Below are 23,374 nucleotides of genomic sequence, written 5' to 3' on the forward strand. Positions count from 1 at the left end.
TTCTGTGCTACATGAATCCCCTCCGTGAATTCATGACCTGCAACTATTGAAAATATTCCCTCTGCGACGGATCAACATGGGGCTCTGTTGATACCCATGATCCTCACTGGAGATTTGTCAGGAATCCCAATGAAGGAGGAAATACTTAATATTTAGATTCTGGGGCGTCTGGGTGGCTCAGTGGTTAAAGCCTCTGCCTTCGGCTCAGGTCATGATCTCAGGGTCCTGGGACCGAGTCCCGCATCGGGCTCGCTGCTCAGCAGGGAGCCTGCCTCCTCCTGTCTCTCTCTGCCTGCCTCTCTGCCTACTTGTGATCTGTCTGTCAAAAAAAATAAAATTAAATTAAAAAATATTTAGATTCTGCCTGGGTGTGGCCTGAGTCTGTGTAAACTGAATGAACGCGAACGGATAATCCAGATGGCTATCAGGCCCAAAATAAGTCAATGTCCTGAAAAAGAAAGCCTCGCTGTCTAGGTTGCTTTAACGAAAGACTTAGTATTTGAAATACATGAAAGATTATAGGATGTGGGAGCTATCTCTGACTTGAAATTTCATAAAACTGCTATATTTTCATGATTAGAATCATAATACAATTCTTTGTTTTGTAAATTTTATCACTACAGTGAGGAGTCCTACGTGCATCCGGCCACTGATCCCAATTTGTCTTGTTTCACATCTGATATTAACTTCGTTCACTTGGTTCAGGGTCTCTCTGCTAAATTCCCCTGGAAAATGTGGGCTGTCACTTCTTTACAGGAGGAGATCTTGGTCTTTGCAAATAAAGGTACTAAATGGTCTTTAGTTTCATGAGTTTCCATTTAATTCTGCACAGTGTCACAGATATGCTCTCCTTTATTACGTTTTTATTTTCAGCAGAATGAAACAAGTACTGTGGAATTACTGTATATTCAAGTGTCTTAAAATTCTGTGGTGTAAGTCAGCAGATTACTTCTTTGAAATAATAAGATTTGTTGGTGTGAGGAAGTATTCACGATGTTTTGATTTCAGCCTTACCATTCCCTGAGGTTATCTGCAAACTTCACTCTAGAGTAGGGATAATTCTAGAAATGAACTGGCATAAAATAGCGTTGCTCACATATTAAAATCAAATATCCAGTCTTTATTTCTGATTCAGCAGTACTTGGAAGTGGTGTTAAGGAGCTGAACATTGAAAATACTTCCTAAGTATTCTAAAGAGGCCATCGGGAAACAGTGTTTGGAGAAGTAAATTTCTACAGGCTTCTGTAATGTGCTCTCTTCCCTACTGAGCATAGTGCTGGATTTGAAATTGTAGATTCTCCAGGAAGAGTCATGCTTCTTTTTCTTGTCAATAGGTCTTGCTGTCTGTAGTCTGGATCTGGTCATCTTCTCTGGAAAAGTAAAGAGCACCAGCACATGAGGAGAAAGGAGACAGTAGCCACACACTCAGGTAGGTGGGAATGAATGAAGCAGATGACACAGGTGGGGGCCAAAGCTCAAAAGAGAAAACTTGAGCTTAAAATGTGGTTTGAGATGCTCTGCTTGAACGGGATGAGTCTGGAAGGTTTAATTCTCTCGTGGTCACAGAGGGATAGCTCCCATCTCACTCGTCACATGCTCCTACATCCTTGAAGGACTCACCTCCTGTTCTGGTGTCTTCCGTGGCATTCACAGGGAAACCCAAAAGTCTCCCCATGGCCACTAAGGGTTTATGTGATCTGATTTCTATTCCATTGTTTGTGGAAGCATGTGAAAATCTGTATGCATAGGTAGTTTCAAAGTGGAGGCCCCAATGTGATTTACTCCTCTCTAATTTTTTGGGTGCATTTGTCTCCTGCAGGCACACAAAGTCTGGTACAAAATCAGGAATGTTGGGGAGACTGACCTTCCCCTATGAAATCTTAAATAGAGTAGCCCCCTGTATGGAGGCTTCCCCATTGACCAGACTCTGTGCTCTGTCCTCAGAAATGTACCTGGGAGCCTCAGTGCTTACATTGGCCTCACAGTAGAACATGTTGCGGCACTTCACTAAGACCTAATTGATGCTAGGCCCTATCAAGGACTAGGTGACAGAATCTTTGTGGTTGGGACACTAGACATGGTAGTTCTAAAACCTACACAGGAGATCCCAACATGAAGGCACAGCTGAGAATGACTTTTCAACCATTGTTTGTCAGAATTGCATGTATCTACAAACCATTTGATGTTCCCATTAAAAATAGATTCTGGGGCCCCATACTCTGATATCATGACTCTCTAGAAGTGGATGAAGCCCATTAGTGTGTGTTTTCCAGTCATTGAGGTTGCTGTCCCCAGACTTCATGTCCACTAGCATTATGTTAGAGAAAGCAGAAGAGCACATCTGAGTCCCTTATTCCAAACTGTTCTCTCTCAACACAAATACTGTCTTTCTCAGTGATGACTACTAACAGTTTCTGGAAAGATGACCTTTTCCGCGCACCCCAGACAAGTTAGGAAGGGACTAGATAAGGTTGTGTTGTCTGTGCAAGGTTGTTTTATATGAATAGTATGTGCTCATTCATGAAAGGAATGTTTATTGAGCAGCTACTACGTGCTCCAGGTATAGGATGTCTGGGTGTGTGACTAGAGGATGCACTGGGCCCACGACACTGTGCTGGGAATCTTAGAATATGCATGTTGATCATTCTAAAGCCCTGGGAATTGGATACTATATGATCACTCTTTCCAGAGGGATTTGGGTGTTGGGCGTGCCTTCTTGGGAGTAGAGACTCTTTCTCTTCTTTTTCGTGATCATTAACCTTAAAAATAATGTTGGGTGTGATGGCACATAGATATGAGAGCAGTCTGGGAGACAAGAAGGAAGGGTGGATTAGAGGCTCTGAATGAAATTTGATACATCAATCATTTGCATTTATGTATTTGGTTCATTTTAATGTGTGGACTATGAGTGAACATCCCAGGAACGGAAGGTGGGATGCTACGTGCTACCTTGGAAGCAGGTTTTTTTTTTTTTTTAAGATTTTATTCATTTATTTGACAGAGAGAGATCACAAGTAGGCAGAGAGGCAGGCGGGGGGTGGGGAGCAGGCTCCCTGCTGAGCAGAGAGCCCAACGTGGGGCTCGATCCCACGACCCTGAGATCATGACCCAAGCGGAAGGCAGAGGCTTAACCCACTGAGCTACCCAGGCACCCCTGGAAGCAGTGTTTTAACCAGAAAGGTGAAACTTCCTCTCCAAATTTTAAGTTTTTGCTGTGCTTTGTCTGAGTCTGAGCCTCAGGAAAGTGTGAATGCCAGTTGGGGCCACCCACATGGGGCTGCCAGGAACTGTGTTCTCTGAGCTGTTCTGAGAAGGGAGGCACGGGGACCGACAGTGGAGCTGTGGAGGGCAATTTTGTGGTCTGAGGTTATTTTCCACGGAATATTAATGGACAGTTCTCTGTTAGTCTCCGTAATCCCCATTTAGGCAGAGGGACTATGCCCGACGAAATTTCTGGGCCCTGAGCTCTGTCCACATAATGTTAAGACCAAATATGCAACGGGAATCTGGGGGCGTCAGAAGGTCCGCTGGTGGGATTGACGGGCGCCACTTGCATTCATGTTGCACAGGTGATCCTGGATGTCCAGTCGCTGATCCCCGTCTCTTCTGGGATCCTCTGCACGGTGGCAGATGACAGACTCAGGACCTTGAGGGGTTCACCTGTTTTCAGTGTGCACAGGCGTCAACAGGGAAGGAGAAACAGGAGAGGGCAGCAGAAACTCTGGGTGTGTAACAGCAACACTGTCCAGACACTCTGGTCCTAGCTTGCCTGAACTTGAACTCGGGTATGTGGGCTCAGTTGAAATGAGATTCAGGAAACCCCTCGGCTGGTTAGGGAGGAGCACACGACTGCACGTTGGGGCCCATAGAGAAGCAGTGTGCCCCCACAAACCCTCTGTGCGCATGTGCAGCCCGTATTGGGCGACTCTACCTGCGCAGGCGCTCTGGGAAGCCATTGCCAAGGGTGAGGGCTGGGGAAGTGAGGGCAGAATCGCATTGGTGTGTTGTGCGCATGTGCAAAAGTGGGCTGTTGGGGAAACCTGTCGCACTGTCTTCTGCTGGCCTGCAACGTGGGTCAGGAGTTTAGGCCACTTGAGAAACTGGTCGAAGTGACTGGTGGTAGGTACTGTGTGATCTTCAGAGATGAGATGATATATGTTCAGATTTCCCAGTTGGTTTGTCTTTTCAAACGGTTACGCTTGCCCCACCTGTAGGAGGTAGCAGTGAGGGTTTTATGGAGAGGTGGTGGGGAGGTGGTATGTGATTGGCTGTACCCCATGCTGTTGCCTTATTTTCGGAAGGCCTACTTGACTCCAATTGTTTGTTCTTAAGTTGATTTTCTCCCTTTCCAGTGCATTGATTGCGAATTAAGTTGTGGTTTGCTTACAGAGGTTTCCGAGACCTTAAAGCCAACTGAATCTGTGGCTTCCCTGTTTAATTGTTTTAAGAGTGGAAACACAGTTGGCAGGATATCATGTGTTTTTGTGTGTTTGTGTCTGGTTTTTATTGTCCATTTGCAAGGGTAGTTCAGCAGTTGTCCCCTCATTGTAAGAACGCACAGTCATGATGGTGTAACAATTTTATGTCCCCAAACCACCCAGTCAGTTACGTGTGCACAAATCAAAGATCCAAATTTCGTGATGTGCGTGGTAGGAGACAGATACATTTGTGTGTCAACAAGGAGGCGTTTCAACAAGCGTGTTACATTTACAACCACAGCGGGATATGTGTAAGAAATGCAGTAAATCCATTTCTACTACTGAGAAGCTACCGCCTTCATGTAGCATTGGTTAGGAAAAGCAGTTTGATTGACAGTAAGTTTGATATGACAATATTTATGCAAACATTAAAGCTAGTGCAAAATATTTTAGTTTGTAGGTGTGTTACACAATTTCAAATGGAACTTCACATACCCTCTGAAATTGCATAAGAACGAGGATACACTTCAAACTGATGAGCTTTTATGACTGAATATCAAGCTGTTACTGGGGGCAATGAATGAGGATTTTTATTTTATTTAATTGTAAAAAAAATTTTTTTTAAAGATTTTATCTATTTGTCAGACAGAGAGGGAATACCAGCAGGGGGAGTGGAAGAGAGAGAAGTGGGCTTCCCGCTGAGCAGGGAGCCCAACGCCGGGCTCAATCCCGGGACCCTGGGATCATGACCTGAGCCAAAGGCAGACACTTCATGACTGAGCCACCAGGGGCCCTTCATGTTAATTATTTTTCCTTTTTTTAAAAAAAAATTACATTATTTCCTTCAGGGGTACAGGTCTGTGAATCATCAGTCTTATACAGTTGACAGCACTCACCATAGCACATACCCTCCCCAATGTCCATCACCCAGTCACGCTATCCCTCCCCCCCCACCCCCAGCAACCCTCAGTTTGTTAAATGTACAAAATATTTAATGTTATGTCTATGTTATGTTATGTCTCCACTGTAACAAATTTCCACACATTTAGGAGCTAAAAAAGGATACTCTGCTGATTATATATTTGAATTTCAGTGGGCTTACCCTGTTTTCTGTTTATAGTCCTGTGAGGTCAAAATCAAGGTTTCACAAGGCCTGGGATTTTCTCTGCAGCCTCTAGGGGAGAATCTACTTCCAGGACCATTCAGGTTCTTGACAGAATCCATCTTTAAAGATATGTACTTATTTATTTATTTGGAACAGAAGCAGGGGTTGGGCAGAGGGAGGAGAGAGAGAATCTCAAACAGATTCTCTGTTGAGCCTGAAGTAGGGCTCCGTCTCAGAACCCTGAGACCGGGACGTAAGCAAAATCAGGAATCAGACACGTAGCCACTGGATCCACCCAAGCGCCCTGGCTGAATCCATCTTTAAAGACAAATTGGCGTTGATTCTAACCGTATGAAGGGATTCATCTGCCTCTTGTACACAAGCCTGAATTTTGTTCTGATCCACTGGATTCAGAAATGCAGTGTAATTGATTGTTGGCGTCCTCTAGCAAGTTCTCAAGCATCTTGCCAAAACTTAGGGGTCTGTTTCTTTAGATCCTGTTCATGATGTTTCCATTGGGCTAGTTTCATCCAGTGTTTGGCCTGGCCCTTGCCATAAGCATGTGGACCCATTGATGTAAATCTGAAAAACCAGCTTGGGAACTTGAGTCGATATGTTAAATTCTTCAGCAAACGTATGGAGATGCTCAGTCACTTTAGGGAACTCTTTATTGCTCAAAGTTCATCTTTATTCCAGGGAACATAAACATTGTGTCCACTTAGATCTTCAGAAGACTTAACTTTAAGGGGGCAGATTTTAATAGGTTCAGGAGAGGAGGTAGCAGAGGGAACTTCAGAGGAAAAAGAAGGTGCAACAAAAGAATAGAATGAGAGTGGAGATGAAGAAGGGAAGATCGATTTGGACATGGGGCCTGAGCACAGGGTGGCTTCCTAGCGACTCTTGATAAAGGTGGGGGAGGGGAGGCATAGGCCTCAAAAGCCCTTTTCTGTGTTTGTAGTTGTTTGCTTACCTTATTCAGTTGAAAAATTACATGTTGGTATGAGGCAATATCATGTTCCTGATAGGGTTTGGAACCCTCAAAATACCAATTAAAATAGAAATCCCATTCAGTTTTGTCAATTTTAGAACCATGTTTGTCGAATTCATCTTTGATAAAAGTAACTTTGGAAAGATCAAAGAATCCTTTTCTGGACATTGAAGTTCTAAATTACTTCTTATTGGGGTGCCTGGGTGGCCCAGTGGGTTAAGCCTCTGCCTTGGGCTCACATCATGATCTCAGGATCCTGGGATCGAGCCCCACATCAGGCTCTCTGCTCAGCGGGGAGCCTGCTTTCCCCTCTCTCTCTGTCTGCCTCTCTGCCTACTTGTGATCTCTCTCTCCCTCTGTCAAATAAATAAATAAATCTATCTTTAAAAAAATAAATAAATTACTTCTTGTTAATTCAGTCCATTTATATATAAAACCCCATGAAGAGAGAAGGTATTTTTTTATACATAAGAAAGACATCTCTTCCTGCAGCACTTGGGTGGCTCAGTTGGTTGGACATTTGCCTTTGGCTCAGGTCATGATCCTGGGGTCCTGGGATCAAGCCCCACATTGGGCTCTCTGCTCAGCAGGAAGCCTGTTTCTCCCTTTCCCTCTGCCTGCTGCTTCCTCTGCTTGTCTTCTCTCTCTCTCTCAAATAAATAAATAAAATATAAGAAAGAAAGAAAGACAGACGGGGCGGGGGATGGAGGGAGGGAAGAAAGGAAGGAAGAAAGGAAGTAGGAAAGAAAGAAAGAAAAGCATCTCTTCCTTACACTGCAACAGAGGAGGAGTATCCTGGGGCAAGATCAAGTCCACGTAAGATCAATTGCATCTCTTTCTTTCTTCCTTTCTTTTTATTTTATTTTATTTTATTTTATTTTAAAGATTTTTTGTTTATTTCACAGAGAGAGAGTAGACAGACACTCCCAAGTGCATCTCTCTGTTGGGTCTGCAGCTGACTTCCAGTGGTACGGCAAGAGAGCTCTTCCTGCCTAAAACCTCTGACTCCATTTTAGTGAGACATCCCATGCCTAATTTTCCACGGTTGGAAAGGAAAATGTGCTTTGTTCACGAGTTTGGCAGATGGGGAACATGGTGGATTCATGTCCAGAGACAATGTACATAGTCACAAATCAAGCAGGAAGGGCTTCAGGGGCAGGCACAGAAGTAGTGAGCGTGACATGCAGGGGAAGCAGTGCTCCAGGGCTTCATCATTGTCAGTCCGGTCTCAAGGAGACTCACTGGACGCAGGGCAGGCCCCTCCCTAGCATGCTGATGCTTGATCTTCCAGGATCATTGGGTTCCTCGTTTCCCCCACCTCAGAGGTCTGTTGATCTCAAGAACCTGCAGTTAGTCAAGGCTTCAGGTAGAGAACAGAGGTGAATGAGTTAGATGGATGTACCAGCAGTGCTTGGAGTAGCTATAGCCTGGGAAGTCTGTATTTGGAAACAACACAGACACATTATTAATGCTGCACGTGCTGCGCTTTTACCTGCACACAGACATAGGATCACTGGGGCTGTGCTGGGACCTCGGGAACATGTAGGTGGGTTAATCCTCATAAAACTTGAGCGGTTGGTGCTAGATGTCCCCTATTTTCCCTGAAAATGTAGATGCTCGGGGCGCCTGGGTGGCTAAGTGGGTTAAGCCTCTGCCTTCAGCTCAGGTCATGTTCCCAGGGTCCTGGGATCGAGCCCTGCATCGGTCTCTGCTCAGCAGGGAGCCTACTTCCTCCTCTCTCTCTCTCTCTCCCTTCCTCTCTGCCTACTTGTGATCTCTATCTGTCAAATAAATAAATAAAATCTTAACAAAACAAAACAAAACAAAAAGAACCCTTAAAAAAAAAAAAAGAATGTAGATGCCGGGCCCTGCTTTTTTGTTTCTTTTTCTTTTTTAACATTAAGCTTGGGGGCACCAGGGTGGTTCAGTCATTAAGCATCTGCCTTTAGCTCAGGTCATGATCCCGGGGTCCTGGGATTGAGCCCCACATCAGGCTCCCTGCTCCGCTGGAAGCCTGCTTCTCCCTCTCCCACTTCCCCTGCCTATGTTCCCTCTCTCGCTGTCTCTCTCTCTCTCTCTCTCTGTCAAATAAATAAATAAATAATCTTTAAAAAAAATTCACAAGACAAAACAAAAAAAAATTAAGTGTATAAAACAGGAGCTAAATGTAAGTTGGAAGAATATATATTACGAAAGCATGAACTGGAATGTATGAGGAAGTTCTCGTTGTTGACTAAGAACAACTTGGCATGAGATAAACAGGAGAAAATCAAATTTAAACCATACGTATGGAGACTCCACAGAGATGTGAAAGTCTCAAAGACTGGCACAGTAAGGTACATATGTCTTTGAGGAGAAAAGCAGAAGAAAGGAAGAAGGGAGAAGTCTAAGAATTCCAAGGGAAGAGATATAATTCTCAGGAAGAAGAAAATAAGTAAATATTTGGTAACATATATTCTCTGGGCCACTCAAAAAAAAAATAGAACATAGAGAACTTGGCTCAAACAGGTCTTCTTAGGTTCCTTTCTGTCTCTCATACCTTGTATATATCATAATGTAGTTAGGTATGTTGATAGCACTCAACCTGCGGCAGCTTCTCTATCTAAATTCTTTTTGGTCATTGAGGTGGGGTGGAAAAGACTTTTCCTGAATCTGCTGGATTTTGATTGCTTTCTCACTCAAGATAAATAATCTTTCTGCCAAAGTGGCCCATCATGGGGTGGCTTGTGCTTGGCCCATACAATCTGTAGGATATTTTGTTGAATTAAATAAGACACACACGGAAAAAAGAAATACTGTATGAAATCACATGGAATTTTAAACAAAATGAAATCATCAATGTGAAGATCACAGGGTTTGTCGCCAGCAACTGGCAGTGAAGGAAATTTTGAAATGTTGGTCACCTGGAAATGTGAAATTAATGGGAACCCTCACTGAAATGGAGTCAGGAGGTTTCAGCAGGGGGCGCTCTCAAGCCCTGTGACTCATAGTCATTGCAGCTCCAATAGGAAGGGAAGGTCTTGACATGATGCAAACTTGACCTTGGACATAGACTATACTGTTCCAGCCAGAGGAAGAGATGCTTTTCTTATCCCTCCCAGGCAATAGCTCAACCACTGAAAAGCCACCAACCTTCATACTACCATTTTACTCTGAAAAACTTTTAGTGTATAACAGAGTTCTCAACTTCCCCTTCTCGCCTCAGTAAAAGCGTCCTTCTTCTTTGTTTCCTAGACTTGCCTATCATTTTGCTGTAGCTTGTATGTCCCTAATTTGATACTGTTATTCCTGAATAAAGCCATCGTTTTGTGGATAAAATAACTGGCCGTTTTGTTTATTTTTATTTATTCTTTTATTTATTTCCTTATTTTTGGAGAGACCAAGAGCACAAGCGAGGTGTGGAGGGGTAGAGAGAGAGCTGTAGAGGGAAACTTTAGCAGGCTCCATGCTCATCGAAGAGCCGTTGGAGGGCTCAGTCTCCTCACCCAGAGATCATGTCGTGAGCCAAAATCAAGTCAAAATCAAGTCAGACAACCAACGGACTGACACTCAGGCACCCCTGGCAGTTTTTGTTTTTAACGTTAAATATAACAACAGTCAGGACACCTGGGCGGCCCAGTTGGTTGGGCAGCCAGTTCTTGATATCTGTCTAGGTCAAGATCTCAGGGTCCTGCAGTTGATGCCCGTGCTGGATGCCATACTCAGTGGAGAGTCGGCTTGGAGATTCTCTCTCTTTCTCTCCCTCTGCCGCTCCCCTTGCTCACTCTCTCTTTCTCTCTCTCTCTGAAATAAATAAATCTTTTTTAAAAAATCCGTAAATATAACAGCACTCACTTAGGATGAAGAATTACTGGTGTTTCGTTGTGCAGCACACTGACTCTAGTGGTGTATTTTACCCTGGAAATTTGCCAGAATGCATCTAAATAAAGCGTTATCAGCATACAAAAAGCTTAACTATATGGAGTTTTGGATATGTTCATGCGCTTCATTATGGTAAAGGTTTTGTAGGTTAATAAGGTTAAGGGTCCACAGAAAAAGGGAGAAGAGACAAAGATTTCTTCACATAAGAGAAGTCACTTTAGGCCCCCAGCCATTTTATGATCTATGCCTGTTTGTGATCTCTGCCAGCACTACTTACCCAAGCACCTCTTTGAAGAATGTTCTGGAATATGTCAGAATTACAGAGAGACATTAGTAGTTCATGGTTTTAAGGCAGCAAAAGTATGTAAATACCAACAGCCACCACCACAAGCCCAGGAGATAGTCTAACCCTATCAGAGACAATTAATCTTGATAAAACTCGCATTGCTGTTTCCAAAGTAAAGATTGTCCTTTTTCTTTTTTCCCAAGTAGATTGTCTTAACAGAGATTCTCTAGTAGCTGTTGTGGGAATTAAACCCCCTTGAGCACACAGATAACAGAATAAAGGAGCCGGAGAGATGATTATGCCCACCGTTACTGGTCCTTTGACTTCAATCAACTGGGACCTGGACTGTGTCAATTTAGGATGACATTTTGGTGGATTTCGCTCTGAAATGGGCTTTTCCAGGCTCCTTGATGAATATACATATGCCATTAGCTTAAAACTCACCCAGTTTTGTTGTTTGGGGAGCTCGTTTTGGGAAATGTCCCTGGTGTTCTCTTTACTTGATACAAGTAAAACCTGTCTTTTTCTTATTTCTTACTTTTGTCTTGGCGGTGTTTTTTGGCTCAACACCAAAGGTGCTGGTGAAGCGAAACCAGTTTCAGATGATCATTTCACCGTGAATATGGATATTCACTGTTGTAACCCTCAGCAACAAAGGGATGTTCATAAATGAAAACAAGGTCCTGAGTGAGCACACAAAAGCAGCATTGACTTGAAGGACAAAGACAGACATTTAGATACTCAGACATACGTATCTCTGCGCCCCTGTATCTGGTGTTGGGTTCTGGCAAAAAGTGAACACGTACCATTGAGACTGGGAATAGGCAGCCAAAGAAAATTTTGATCTCCTTCTATCTGTTCAGTGAAGGGATAGCCCAGAGTGGGGACAGACCTAGAAAGTCTTCAGAAGTGAATCTGTGTGGAGCTATGGAAGGTGAGGGTTCTAGGCTTCTGATCTCTGTGCTGTGACGGATTACCAGTTCTAGCTTCCTGAGTTTGTACAGAGGACAATGGCAGGCTGCCCTAAAATGTGCACCTTTGCCATATTGATTATTTCGAAATAAAAGGTACTTAGGAATCAGCCAATACAAAAAGGACATCCTGACCACCATTTGTGTCCAGAAAGCAGGAAATCAGTCTCCTGTGCAATGGATACCTTTCCTGCACAGAGAGAGAAAGAGGTATTCTTATCTCCATGGGTAGGGAATTGGGAGCTGAAAAGCTTACATGAAGAAACTTGTCACTCTTCACTGCTTCACTACCACTACCTAAATTCCACTCAGAATTCCATACTAAGTGAAGGCCCAAACAGGAGTTTTCTTTATGCTGTCAAATTCTCACAGATGTATTGTCTCTTCTTTTTCCTAATAAATCGTGAAAACTATCTACATTGGTTATTTTTATGGGTCTCACGTTCATTACTGGGTTTTGGGTGCATGTTACTAGATGTTGGGATTGCTTTCTTCTGTAATCTGTCTGTCAGTTATTTACCTAGGTAAATAAAACTAGGTAAAATAATCTTGAATGGTAAAGGAATATTGTTCCTCCCCAATAATTTTTCCCTAAACTCCTAAATAACATATGTGCAGGGTTGAAGATCTTTACTTGCCTACCTCAAAGGAAGCATTCTACTTGCATACATAATAAAATTCTTGTGCATCTGGGTTAAGCATATTCTAAACTTGAGGGATTTTCATAAAACATTATAGTGAAAAGGGTGATGGTCATCGTGTCAGGTGTGGTGACACAGTGCGGGTAAAAATGGCCATTTTTAATGATATTCTTGGGTAACCACTTGTGACACACAGGGCCATCTGAGAGAGCGCTGGTCAGTGAGATGGAGAAGTCCCTGTGGAGGCAGGACTGCCCTGAATGAAAAAGAAATGCCTTCCAGTCAAAATCCTTATGTGCTATCAGATTTTTTTCTTAATCCTTCTTAATCTTGAAACAAAGTTTGGTACCTAGTGGGAGGGCAACCATTTTGGGGCCATGAGAGAGGAAGGAGGAACACAGTGCTGCATATCAGTAATACGGCAAAAATGAGGAAAAAGAGGTTACCCCATGTGATGTCTCAGTTTTATCAGACATGGGCTTCCTACATGTTCATTGTGTACATAAAATATACATCTTATTTTCTATAAGTATTAACCTTCCTTAGAGCTGATCACAAGCACACAGCTACAAAATGATATGGATTATTATATTTCACTTGTAATAATATTAAATGGGCATAACCTGCTACCCAGCTTCTTTGCAGTGGATTCCCCAACATCCCAGTTCCACTCTAGACAGGGTGAGTGTCAGAACAGCACTGGCTAGGAAATACCATGGGGATTTCTGGCCAAAAATTGGGTGGATCACATGAAGCAGAGATGGTCAGTGCCTCTGACTGCTGATCTGTGTCCCCACAGAGCCCAGAGCACATGGCTGCCCTAACCATGGGTAAGTGGAATGATGGAGGTACCTGTCAGCTCTGAGTCTGCGTCCCTGGAAGGTCACCCATCTGCAGTGGGTCAAACCTGTGTTGGGGTTACGCACCTGGGATACTAGTGCTTTGTGAAACCACAGCCCATGGCTTGCTGATCCTCCCTATTACCATGTCCTGAAGGCTTCCTCTCCAACATCTACTCTGCCATGTCCACAATGCTTCCATCATCCAATACCTGTCAGCATCCACTGCCACCAGTCTAGGCCTGATAGTAATCTCTGTCAGCCAGCAGAATCTGCTTATCAGTGACACCCAAGATTTCAGTTAAGTCATGAAGAAAGATGGGAAATCCTTGGTTCCAGGAAATCACCATATATGCCGAGTCCCCATCTCCATACTTTTATTTATCAGATGACACCACGAGCAGCAGCTGACTTGGCCTTTGGAGTGAGCACATGTTGCCTCCGATTCCCTCCCCAAATTTCAGGAAGAGTTCTCCAGGTATGCTTTTAATAGGTCTTATCTCAGAGCCCCCCGGGTGGCTCAGTCAGTGAAGTATCTTCCTTTGGCTCAGATCACGATCCCAGGATCCCAGGATCCTGGGATCTAGCCTACTTCTCCCTTTCCCTCTGTTGCTCTCCCTGCTTGTGCTTTCTCTTTCTCTCTGCGAAATAAATAAATAAAATCTTTTTTAAAATAGTCTTGGCCACCTGGGTGGCTCAGTCCATTCGGCATCTGCCTTCAACTCGGGTCATGATCCTGGGGTCCTAAATTCGAGCCTGCCTTGGGCTCCTTGCTCTGCTGGGAGCCAGCTTTTCCCTCTGCTTCTGCCACTCGCCCTGTTTATGATCTCTCCCTGTCTCTCTCTCAAATAAATAAAATCTTTTTCTTTACTTAAAGTCTTTAATTATTTATTTGATAGAGACAGGGAGAGAGGGAACACAAGCAGGGAAGTGGGAGAGGGAGAAGCAGGCTTCCTGCTGATCAGGGAGCGCAATGGGGTACTTGATCCCAGAACCACACCAGCCGAAGGCAGACGCCTAATGACCGGTACACCCAGGCACCCCTCAAATAAATAAAATCTTAAAAAAAAAAAAAAAAGGTATTGGCGCCTGGATTGTTCAGTGTGTTAAGCCTCTGCCTTCAGCTCAAATCAAGGTCTCAGGGTCCTGGGATCAAGCCCCGAATCCGGCTCTCTGCTCAGCAGGAAGCCTGCTTCCCCCTCTCTCTCTGTCTGCCTCTCTGCCTCCTTGTGATCTCTCTCTATCAAATAAATAAATAAAAATCTTTTTAAAAAATTAAAAAATGTTCTTACCTTTCTTTCTAGGAGTGTAGATCATCATGTTTTACCTATGTTCACATCCCTCTAAGTGCTAACTGTCTGAATTTACACTGTGGCCCATTGTCCTTGTATCCCTCTAATCTGAATTAAGAGGTCAGGGAGGACTCTCCAGCCACAACACATATGAAGAAGTTTTCTCAGATGTATTTGTAGCTGGGAAAGAAACTGAGGAATCAAGAAGAACTGGAGATCATTAAAAAATAAGAAAAATAGGGGCATCTGGGTGGCTCAGTCATTAAGTGGCTGCCTTCAGCTCAGGTCATTATCCCAGGGTCTTGGGATCGAGTCCAGCATTGGGCTGCCTGCTCTTCAGGAAGCCTGCTTCTCCCTCTCCCACTCCCCCTGCTTGTGTTCCCTCTCTTGCTATATCTCTCTCTGTCAAATAAATAAAATCTTAAAAAAAAAAAAGAAAGAAATAGAATTTATCTTTCTGTATTCAGAGAGTTGTGCAACCTGGGAACGAGTATCCTTTCTGCACATGCAGAATTCATTAATTCTTCCTGTACTCTTTCTCTCTCTGTGGCCTTGCCTCATACAGGAATATTTTCCTCCTGCATAAGGGATATCTATCACACATCCAGTATGGCCATGTATATATATTCACCTCGCTTATTTTTTTATTCACCTCATTTAAACATCAAAGGAACCCCTCCATTATGACATGGGGCTCAATCCTTTATTAGGTTCCTTGGGTGGAGTGCTTGAGAGTTCCTGGGTAAGTCCAGATCGAGCCACTGAAGCGTAAACAGGTTTAGGTAAACTCTGGGGAGGGGGGGGTCTTCTCTACAGGGTACACAAGGGGAAGGGCTTGTTCACAAGGGCTTTGGTTGAGGTGTCCTATCAGAAGTTCCATTAATGTGTGACTCTACGGGGCTTTGTTTAGAGAACGTGCTAGTGAGAAGGGCTGGTGTTAGTTCAAGTCCTCTGTAACCCAACTGACCACACCACATGGATGCCAAGTGGCACCATCATGGAGTTCGCCTCAACTGTCATCCATCCCCCTATATAATCTGTAATATATCTATGTTGATGTCCCAGGAGTTCAAAGGGGGAGAAACCAATGCAATAGATAAATTGTTGAAAATAAAACCACACATTATTTAAAGTCTGAGTCTACTCAGAAAATAAATTACTAGTTATCAAATGGGTGCTAGATATTATCTGTTGTCTACATTCTTAATTAAGGTGAGCTAGGTTAATACTGGTGGTGGGATAATGCATCTTTCATTATCAATCAGCGTTAACACATTAAAAACCAATGTTCTATCATTAAAATATCTTAGGATCACACATAGCCTAAGTTATGCATTTCAAATCCACTGTATGGTCCTTGTTGAAGATACAGATTACAAGCATTCAAGAAGCATTCTTGTTCTGATAAAATGACGTAGGAGTCATAATTTCAATAATTTTCCGGTCTGAGTAATTGTTAAGAAACGTTGATGTACAATCAAATGCCCTTTTATGGAAGAGTTAGCTGTCCTCTACAGGTATCTGAGGTTTCTTCATTTCAGTCACATCAACTAATATTCTGTACATCTGTCTGTCGCTATTATAAAGACGTCAGTATTTTAATGGAGTGTCACCACTTTTTCTTTGTTTTGGACTTTTTAAGATTTTAATTCCAGTTAACAAGCTGTTATGTTAGTTTCAGCTGTACAATGTAGTGGTTGAAGAATTCCATACATTATCCAGTGGTTGTCGCAACGAGGGCAGTCCTGCATTTCCAAGAACCTCTTTAACACTTCTCCCCACCCACCTTCCCTCTGGTAACTACTGGTTTGTTCCTTATAGTTAAGAGTCTGTTTCTTGATTTATCTCTCTCTCTGTCTGTCTCCACTGTCACTTAAGAATTGATTAAATTTCTCATGGAGAAGTAGACTATGGTCACCCTAAATGGTCCTCTCATTGCTTTTCTGGCTTTTTATTATAATAATATTCTAACATGTTTTCTCTTTTGCTTTGTTCTCTCCTATTGTTGAGATATATGCGAGCAGTTCCTGACTTTTTTGCCCAGCCAACAGATCATACCGACTACTCAAAGCTAATTCACCACAGTGTCCCTTCTGGACTCTACAATAATGGCCTTCTATAATAGTTACACGTAGGGACAGATAGGGACCAATTTCAATGCATGGGTAGGGACATCTCTACAACCCCTGTCACTTTGAAGAAGTTACGGAATATGAGCCCTTCACCCTTCAACATCCTGAACAATTAAAGAACCAATAATTGGTCAGGAGTGAAGTGATGAGGGAAAGAAACAGACAAATGTCCCCCTTTAACCCAGAAGATTGACCTGCGTAGTTGTGATAACAATCAAATATGTGCTGGTTGGTACATTCTTTTTTTTTTTTTTAAGATTTTATTATTTGACAGAGAACACAGCAAGAGAGGGAACACAAGCAGGGGGACTGGGAGAGGAGGAGAGGGAGAGACAGGCTTCCTGCTGAGCAGGGAGCCCGATGCAGGGCTGGATCCCAGGTCCCTGGGATCATGACCTGAGCTGAAGGCAGACACTTAACTGACTGAATCACCTAGACATCCCAAAAAGTAGTTTTATAAGTAGAAAATTGAAGATAGATTTATGAAGATACTCCCTGCACGTCCCCTCCCCATGAGCACTAAACATATAACCACAAGCTTCACGTGGCCAAAGTGCAACTCTTTCTGCTCAGGAGTCTTTCTCCAGGCTACTTGAATAAACCATAAAACATCTCAAGAATTCTTTCCTTCTGGATGGGGTCGACAATCCCACAACAGCTTTGTTACTGCAAACTCCATTTTTGGCTGCTGGTGGCTCAAAAAGCCAATACTCAAGACACAGTTTTGACTGGGAAGGAATGTGAGCTTTATTCAGGAGGACAGCCACTTGGGAAGAAGGTGGAGTCTTGTCCAAAAACCAGCTCCACAGTTTCAGCCTGGTCCAAAGAGTTGAAAAGGAACTCGAGGCCAGTAATTAGTAAAGAGGAGTGCGGTAATCTGTAACACTTCGTGCTTGCCTCTTCGTAGCCACAGACATTACTGAGATGCTGGAGATTGTGTATTGGTGCCCCAGGAGAGGTTGTGCAAGAGGGTTCCGATCCAAGTCTTTCTAGGAAACAAGGTACAATCTCTAGATATACAAAGAGGTTTGATTTATCAATCATTTGGGCTAAAGGTGCGTGCTAAAATTTAAAGACTACTAAGTTGGGCAAAGGGGCACTGGCTTGGCTTCTGTAATTTAAAAAAAGGTCCTCTAGCTTTATTGTGTTGCTACAAATGGAAGGATTTCCTTCTTTTGTGAGGTTGATTGTATACCAAGAATAAATTAGATGGTGGAACTCTATCAGTAATATAGCTAGTATCAGACTTTAACTTTTTATATTATAAAAAGTTGCCTGCCTGGTGTGGCAAACTGTTGTTTGATAAACATTTGCTCTTTCCTTTTTTTTTGTGACTATGCTTACCCCCTTCTGAAATTTTAAATCCCTACCCCTTCTTAAGTCACAGCTGCATGAGGTGTCAATTCCCTGTCTTCGAGCCTTATGTTTTTAAGGTTCCCATAACTAATTTTTTTTTCTCTTGTGAGTCTGTCTTACACCAATTTAATTATTAGACCAGCCAAAGAATTGAGAACAGATGAGGAAAATGTTTTCCTCTCCTACACATTCAGTCTGTCGTCAAAAACAGACCTGCTCCGTGATTCAGAGCCAATATATAACTTGAAGATAGAGTTGGGGATAAAGAGGAACAGTAGCTTGATAGCTTGGCGGGACAGAGGAGGCTGCTGGAAGTCGAGGCCTTCAGAGCTACAAGCCCACCCAGGGGAGCGGGCTGGGGTTTTGTAGGAATATGCAGGATCCGGCCTGTTTCAGCAGGAGTTGTGTCTGTGTTGCCAGCCTTGTTCATGTTTTCAGAGTGGTACTGGATTCCTGAAAACAGAAAACAAAGCCTAAGAAGGGGAAAGGGAAACTTGGGGAAGAGAGGGAGGAGGATTCTTATTTTTAGCTATCCAGCCTTGCTACGGTTTAATGCAGCCATTTGGTTTTTGTTCAACTTCCTGCGCTCAAGCAGTTTCAGTTTGAGTCACCAGGGCACCTGAAGGAAGATCACTTCATGTTTTAAATTTGAAGCCACTCGTTATTTTCTAGAATTCCAAAAATAAAGAAAAAGTGTAACACCAAATTTCAGTGGAAATATTGAGGAATTGGAATTCTCCTATATTGCCGGTGGGAAAGTAAAAAGTACATTCATTTTGGAAACCTGTTTTACAGTTTCGTATGAAAACAACCATTAACCTACTGAAGGGGAGCATGTTCTCCGCGCAAAATGTATCGCTTTGTTTAAGGGTTATTTTAGGCTGATTAGGGGTGTGTGTGGGGGGGTGTTTTTTTGAGGGAGAGAGAGCAACTGAGCATGCGCACGAGGGCGCGCGGGGGGGGGGGGGTTTGCAGGGAAGGAGGGGCAGAGGCAGAGTGACAGAATCTTAAGCAGGCTCCTTGCTCAGCGGACGCTGACCTCATGACACTGAGATCACGACCTGAGGTAAATTCGAGAGTCACATGCTCAGCCTGCTGAGCCGCCCCTGCGCCCCTCCGCTTGTTATTTCAAAGAAACAGCAGACAAAGGAAAAGCCCTGCAACCCAGTATGTTTACTTTTGTAGGAGATATTTGCTCCACTTAGGGAAAGAGGAAGCTCCATTCGTAAGGGTGTCTCTCTCTGTGTAGCGGAAAGAGGGAGAATGTCTGAATCTCCAGAAACTCCGATCAGTGGAAAAAGCATCGATTTCAGTCTGGTTAGCAACCACAGCCTTGGTTACTGGGCTTTGCCTAGTCACCTCCCCAAATGCTTCCCAATAGGATCACGCGTGGAGTTTCCAGAATGATCCTTGCTGGTGCCCTCCTCCTCAGATTCTGTCAACTGATGAAAACAACAGTGTTGTGTTAATTACGGGCTCCAGGAGATTCTCAGTGAGGCCAGGGTTAAGCACGAGGGCTTTCCGTTATTTTATGAGTGGAGAGCAGGCTTTGGCTCAAGGAGAGGTAAGAGGGTCTCCGCTGCGTGAGTCTGGGAGGCTGAGGTCCGTGCCGCACGCGGTTCCTATGCTGTAGCTGAATGTGTGATAGTCTGTGGGAGGGGAGGCCCCCTGAAAGCCGAGAAGGAAAAGTCAGGGATTGGTCTCCACGTAGGAGGTCATGGTTTCTGAAAGGCTCCTGACACAAAGGACTAGGAAGTTGGGCCTTTTCTGCATTTCAAAGTCCTGCCTTCAGGCCGAGCAGTTTAGAGGTGCAGACGCTCTGTTGGTGGCTTTAAAGGCATTTTCTCCTGATGCAGCTGTGATTTCTCCACGAGTCTCTTCTGACAAAGAAATCTAGAGGACAAGGTGAACGACGAAGAAATGGCCAGTTCTCAGGTAAGCCTTGGCGTCTGAGGTCAGAGGCTATCATCTTTTTCTCCTGAAATTCCTTGCACTTAGAAATTGCAAATGTTGATTCCTCTAGTTCTGATATTTCTGCTTTCTGCTTGTGTTTTATGTTTAAAATCTTATCAAAAACGATACTCAAGGCTAAGTCTTTAGAACAATTCTTCCTTATATCCCAGAGCCTTTCTCTCCCTTCTCTCCAACCTGGCTTCCAATGGGCCATCAACAATTGTCACATTGAATTAAAGTCCTGCAAGTACTGAAAATACTCCCTTTGTGACGGACTCACAAGGGAAGTCTTTGAGTTCAGGATTCCTGTTGCTGATGGGGTCAGGTCCTGGGATATCAGTCAAGGAGAGCAGTTCTCATTTAGGTCCCATCTGGATGCTTTTTCAGCGTTCTGTAGACCAGGAGTCAGAAAATGCATAAATAAACATGATGGATATGAGGCTCAAAATCACTGGGAAAGTTCTTGCATGGGGGGGAGGGGAGAGGGACGGATTCCTGTTCTTTAGATTGTGAAAAAGATACTCTGTTTAAACTATAATAGCTATTACAGGACTTGGAAACTATGTGTGATTGAACTTTGTATAAAGGTACTGTATTCTCATATTTCAATTTATATTCTTGATTTAAGGTTTGATGACCATAAGAACATACCAGGAATAATAAATAGGTCCTTCGGTGTGCTTTAGGCACTGATATCAGTTAGTTTCCTTAGAGCTCATGTTACCTTATTTTTCTTTTTTTTAAGATTTTATTTATTTGTTTGAGAGAGAGAGTGAGAGACAGAGAGCAGGGAGCAGGGAGGAGGGGTAAAGGGAGGAGCGGACTCCCCACTGAGCAAGGAGCTGGATTCCAGGGCTTGATCCCCGGAGTCTGGAGTCACGTCCGGAGTGGAACACATGTCCTTAACTAACAGAGCCACGCAGACGCCCTCAAGCTACCTTCTTTTACTTGGGTTGGTGCTCTCTGACAGATTTCTCCCCTGTAAAGTTCGTATTTTCCCCCTTAATATTCATAAGAATCTTAGATTTACTGAGTGGTATGCAGAAACCCATTTAATGTGGAAACTTCTTCCTTCTGAGTTTCTCTTGCTTCTAGTTTCTGTTGAGAACCGAGGTAGAAGAAATGTAGGTAAACTGAAATTCAACTTGCAGACCGTTGATAAATACTTGAGACCGGCAAGAGTATGACATTGCATCAGGAATTCCCAACTGCCTTAATGTTAATGCTCTGCTAGAGGGTAAAAGCTACCAGCTTGATAATAGCCAGACCTCCAGGATCCTGTAAGTCCTCTTTAACATATGAAAATCCCTGCAGAAACTTCCTTTATTCCTACCCCCAACTTAAAGCTGTTTTATCAATGGCTTCTCACAAGGACCATGTAGATGTTTCTGCCCAGGGGTCCTGTCCCTGTGCTTTAATAAAAGCAGGTTTTTTGCACCAAAAATGCACCCAAAATGTCTCAAGAATACTTTTTTGACCCTTAGCTCGAAGGCTCCTTCAGGTCCGTTTCCACTGGACAAAGAAGACTCTCACCCTCGTGTAGCAGAGATAATGATTTCTGGGACGGGAGGTTCTAAGTCAGACCTCCATTTTGTAGTTTTTTTTTACTCCACACAGAGTTCACAGAGTGACCCTTCTATTTACTTCTTTGTATTTTCAGGGGAAAAAAAAAAAGAATCAATTAACATGTTTGAGTGTCTTAAAATCCTGAAATAGAATAGAGTCACAGATAGAAATTTTATCAGGTAGGCTTATGACACAAAGGAAACTTGATTTGCAGCCAATAAGGAGGTCACAGGGAATAACTTCCAAAGCAGAGACTCCTGGAGCCGGGGTAGGGGGCAGTTTCCTTATATTAGGGTTCAGATGGAAATTCAGAAAGATGGGCTTCATCATCTTGTATAGATCTGGGCATAAGGTCAGACAGGTACCTGAAGACACTGCCATACATACTTTGTATGTTGTGTAAGTGAGTTTGTGCTTCTCCTAGGATTGAGATTTTCATATTATAATGAGGTAAAAGTACCATGGCTTACTCTTTGGTCTGGCTACACAGGTGTGAGTCAGGGATTAGGCTCAGACTGGGCTGGCCGAATCTCATCATTTGAGCGGTCATTACCTTTAGTTGGATGGCTTCTGTTCCTGGACAGGAGACTAGACCATGGGGTCTTTGCCTGGAGTAAAAGATAAGGTAGAAAAAGAGGTTAAGTAAAATGTGGGACAAAGATCAGAGAGTGCAAACAGGTAACTGGGGAGGGTCAGGTCTTGGGTCTAGCTGGTGACATTAACTCCCACTTTAATCTTAGGAAGCATCGTAACTCTGTCAATGGCCACTTGGTGACTGTGGTATTTATTTCAGGGACTGCTGACATTCAGGGATGTGGCCATAGAATTCTCTCAGGAGGAGTGGGGATTCCTGAACCACACTCAGCGGGAACTGTACAGGGATGTGATGTTAGAGAACTACGGACACCTCCTCTTCTTGGGTGAGGAAGACTCCTTCCAGATTTCCAAACCCCACTCTGGGTTTTCTTCCTTCCTGTGAAGACTGTCTCTTGGAAAATTCCTCTTTGAATGACTGGAATTCAGATCAAGGCAGAGAGGGGAATAAATAGGGGTTTGTAGATGGAGAGAAAAATCATCATGTTGTTTCCTGTAACTTTAGCTTCTTCTTCTTTAAGGTAATATCACTTTTGTAGATGAGTGTCAATTGTAAATAGTGAGTGTCAAAAAATGGTACTGCCCACATCTTAAACTGAAATTTTAACTTCTTATTATTGTATTGTTAGTATTTGAAAGTGGAAGTCATGATGTGAAAATTTCAAATTTCTCCTGCATGTTTAATGGCCTTTTGGTCAACCGTGTTTGGGAAATCACTTTCTAGAATTCTGCAGTGTCCTCTAGTGGATTGAAAATTAAAATCTCCAACAATACTCCTATTCATTTTTTCTAATAAACAGGTCTTATTGTGTGGAAGCCAGACCTGGTCATCTTTTTGGAGCAAGAGAAGCAACTCTGGGATGTGAGGAGAAAGGAAACAGTAGCCTTCCATCCAGGTAGGTGGGAATGAATGAGGCAGATGCATGCAGAGGGGAGGTCCAGGTCTGAAGGAGGAAGACAGACCTTAAATTCTGATTCGAGTAGCTCTCCTTGAATGGAGATTAGTTTTAGAAGCACAGTTGAACTTCTCTTCCCTGTCACAGAAGAACATCTGCTCTCCAACATTATCAAGCTCTTAAATTCTCTAAGGATTCTCCTTCAGCTCCAGTGATGGTCCATCACATCCATTGATGGAGACCAGGAGACTTCTCGGGAGAGGGAGGGTCTCCATAATCTAAGAGCTTCTCCATTGTTTTGAGGGCCTTGGGGAAATCTCCCTATTTCATAGGATCTCTTTTCTAAACCTTTTGTAAGTTCTGTTTTTCATCATGGGAGAAGTATGTCAGGGTGGTGGTATGCGCATTGGGTTTGGTACAGAAACCCTGGAAACACTGGAGACAGATATCACATGTTTTCTGGTTTATGCTTTCCA

At 43.4% G+C, this 23,374-nt stretch overlaps 1 protein-coding gene across 4 annotated transcripts; it reads left to right on the forward strand.

Annotated features, from left to right (window-relative positions):
• Nucleotides 1-1,338: 1,338 nt before the first annotated feature.
• Nucleotides 1,339-22,912, forward strand: LOC111140215 (putative protein ZNF720). 4 transcript variants are annotated; one of them, XM_022492549.1, is made up of 5 exons: nucleotides 1,339-1,429; nucleotides 13,498-13,587; nucleotides 19,746-19,824; nucleotides 22,202-22,328; nucleotides 22,803-22,912. In XM_022492549.1, exons 3-5 carry the CDS (start codon nucleotides 19,810-19,812, stop codon nucleotides 22,910-22,912), a joined length of 252 nt encoding a protein of 83 aa, XP_022348257.1. In that variant the 5' UTR covers nucleotides 1,339-1,429; nucleotides 13,498-13,587; nucleotides 19,746-19,809. The 4 variants fall into 4 exon arrangements, with proteins under 4 accessions (XP_022348257.1, XP_022348256.1, XP_022348258.1 ...); XM_022492550.1 differs by lacking the exon at nucleotides 1,339-1,429 and adding an exon at nucleotides 12,589-13,100; XM_022492548.1 differs by lacking the exon at nucleotides 13,498-13,587.
• The last annotated feature ends 462 nt before the right edge of the window (nucleotides 22,913-23,374 follow it).

Source organism: Enhydra lutris, unplaced genomic scaffold (genome assembly GCF_002288905.1).
Source record: "Enhydra lutris kenyoni isolate GAN:26980312 unplaced genomic scaffold, ASM228890v2 scaffoldscaffold256, whole genome shotgun sequence".
NCBI classification, from domain to species: Eukaryota; Metazoa; Chordata; class Mammalia; order Carnivora; family Mustelidae; genus Enhydra; species Enhydra lutris.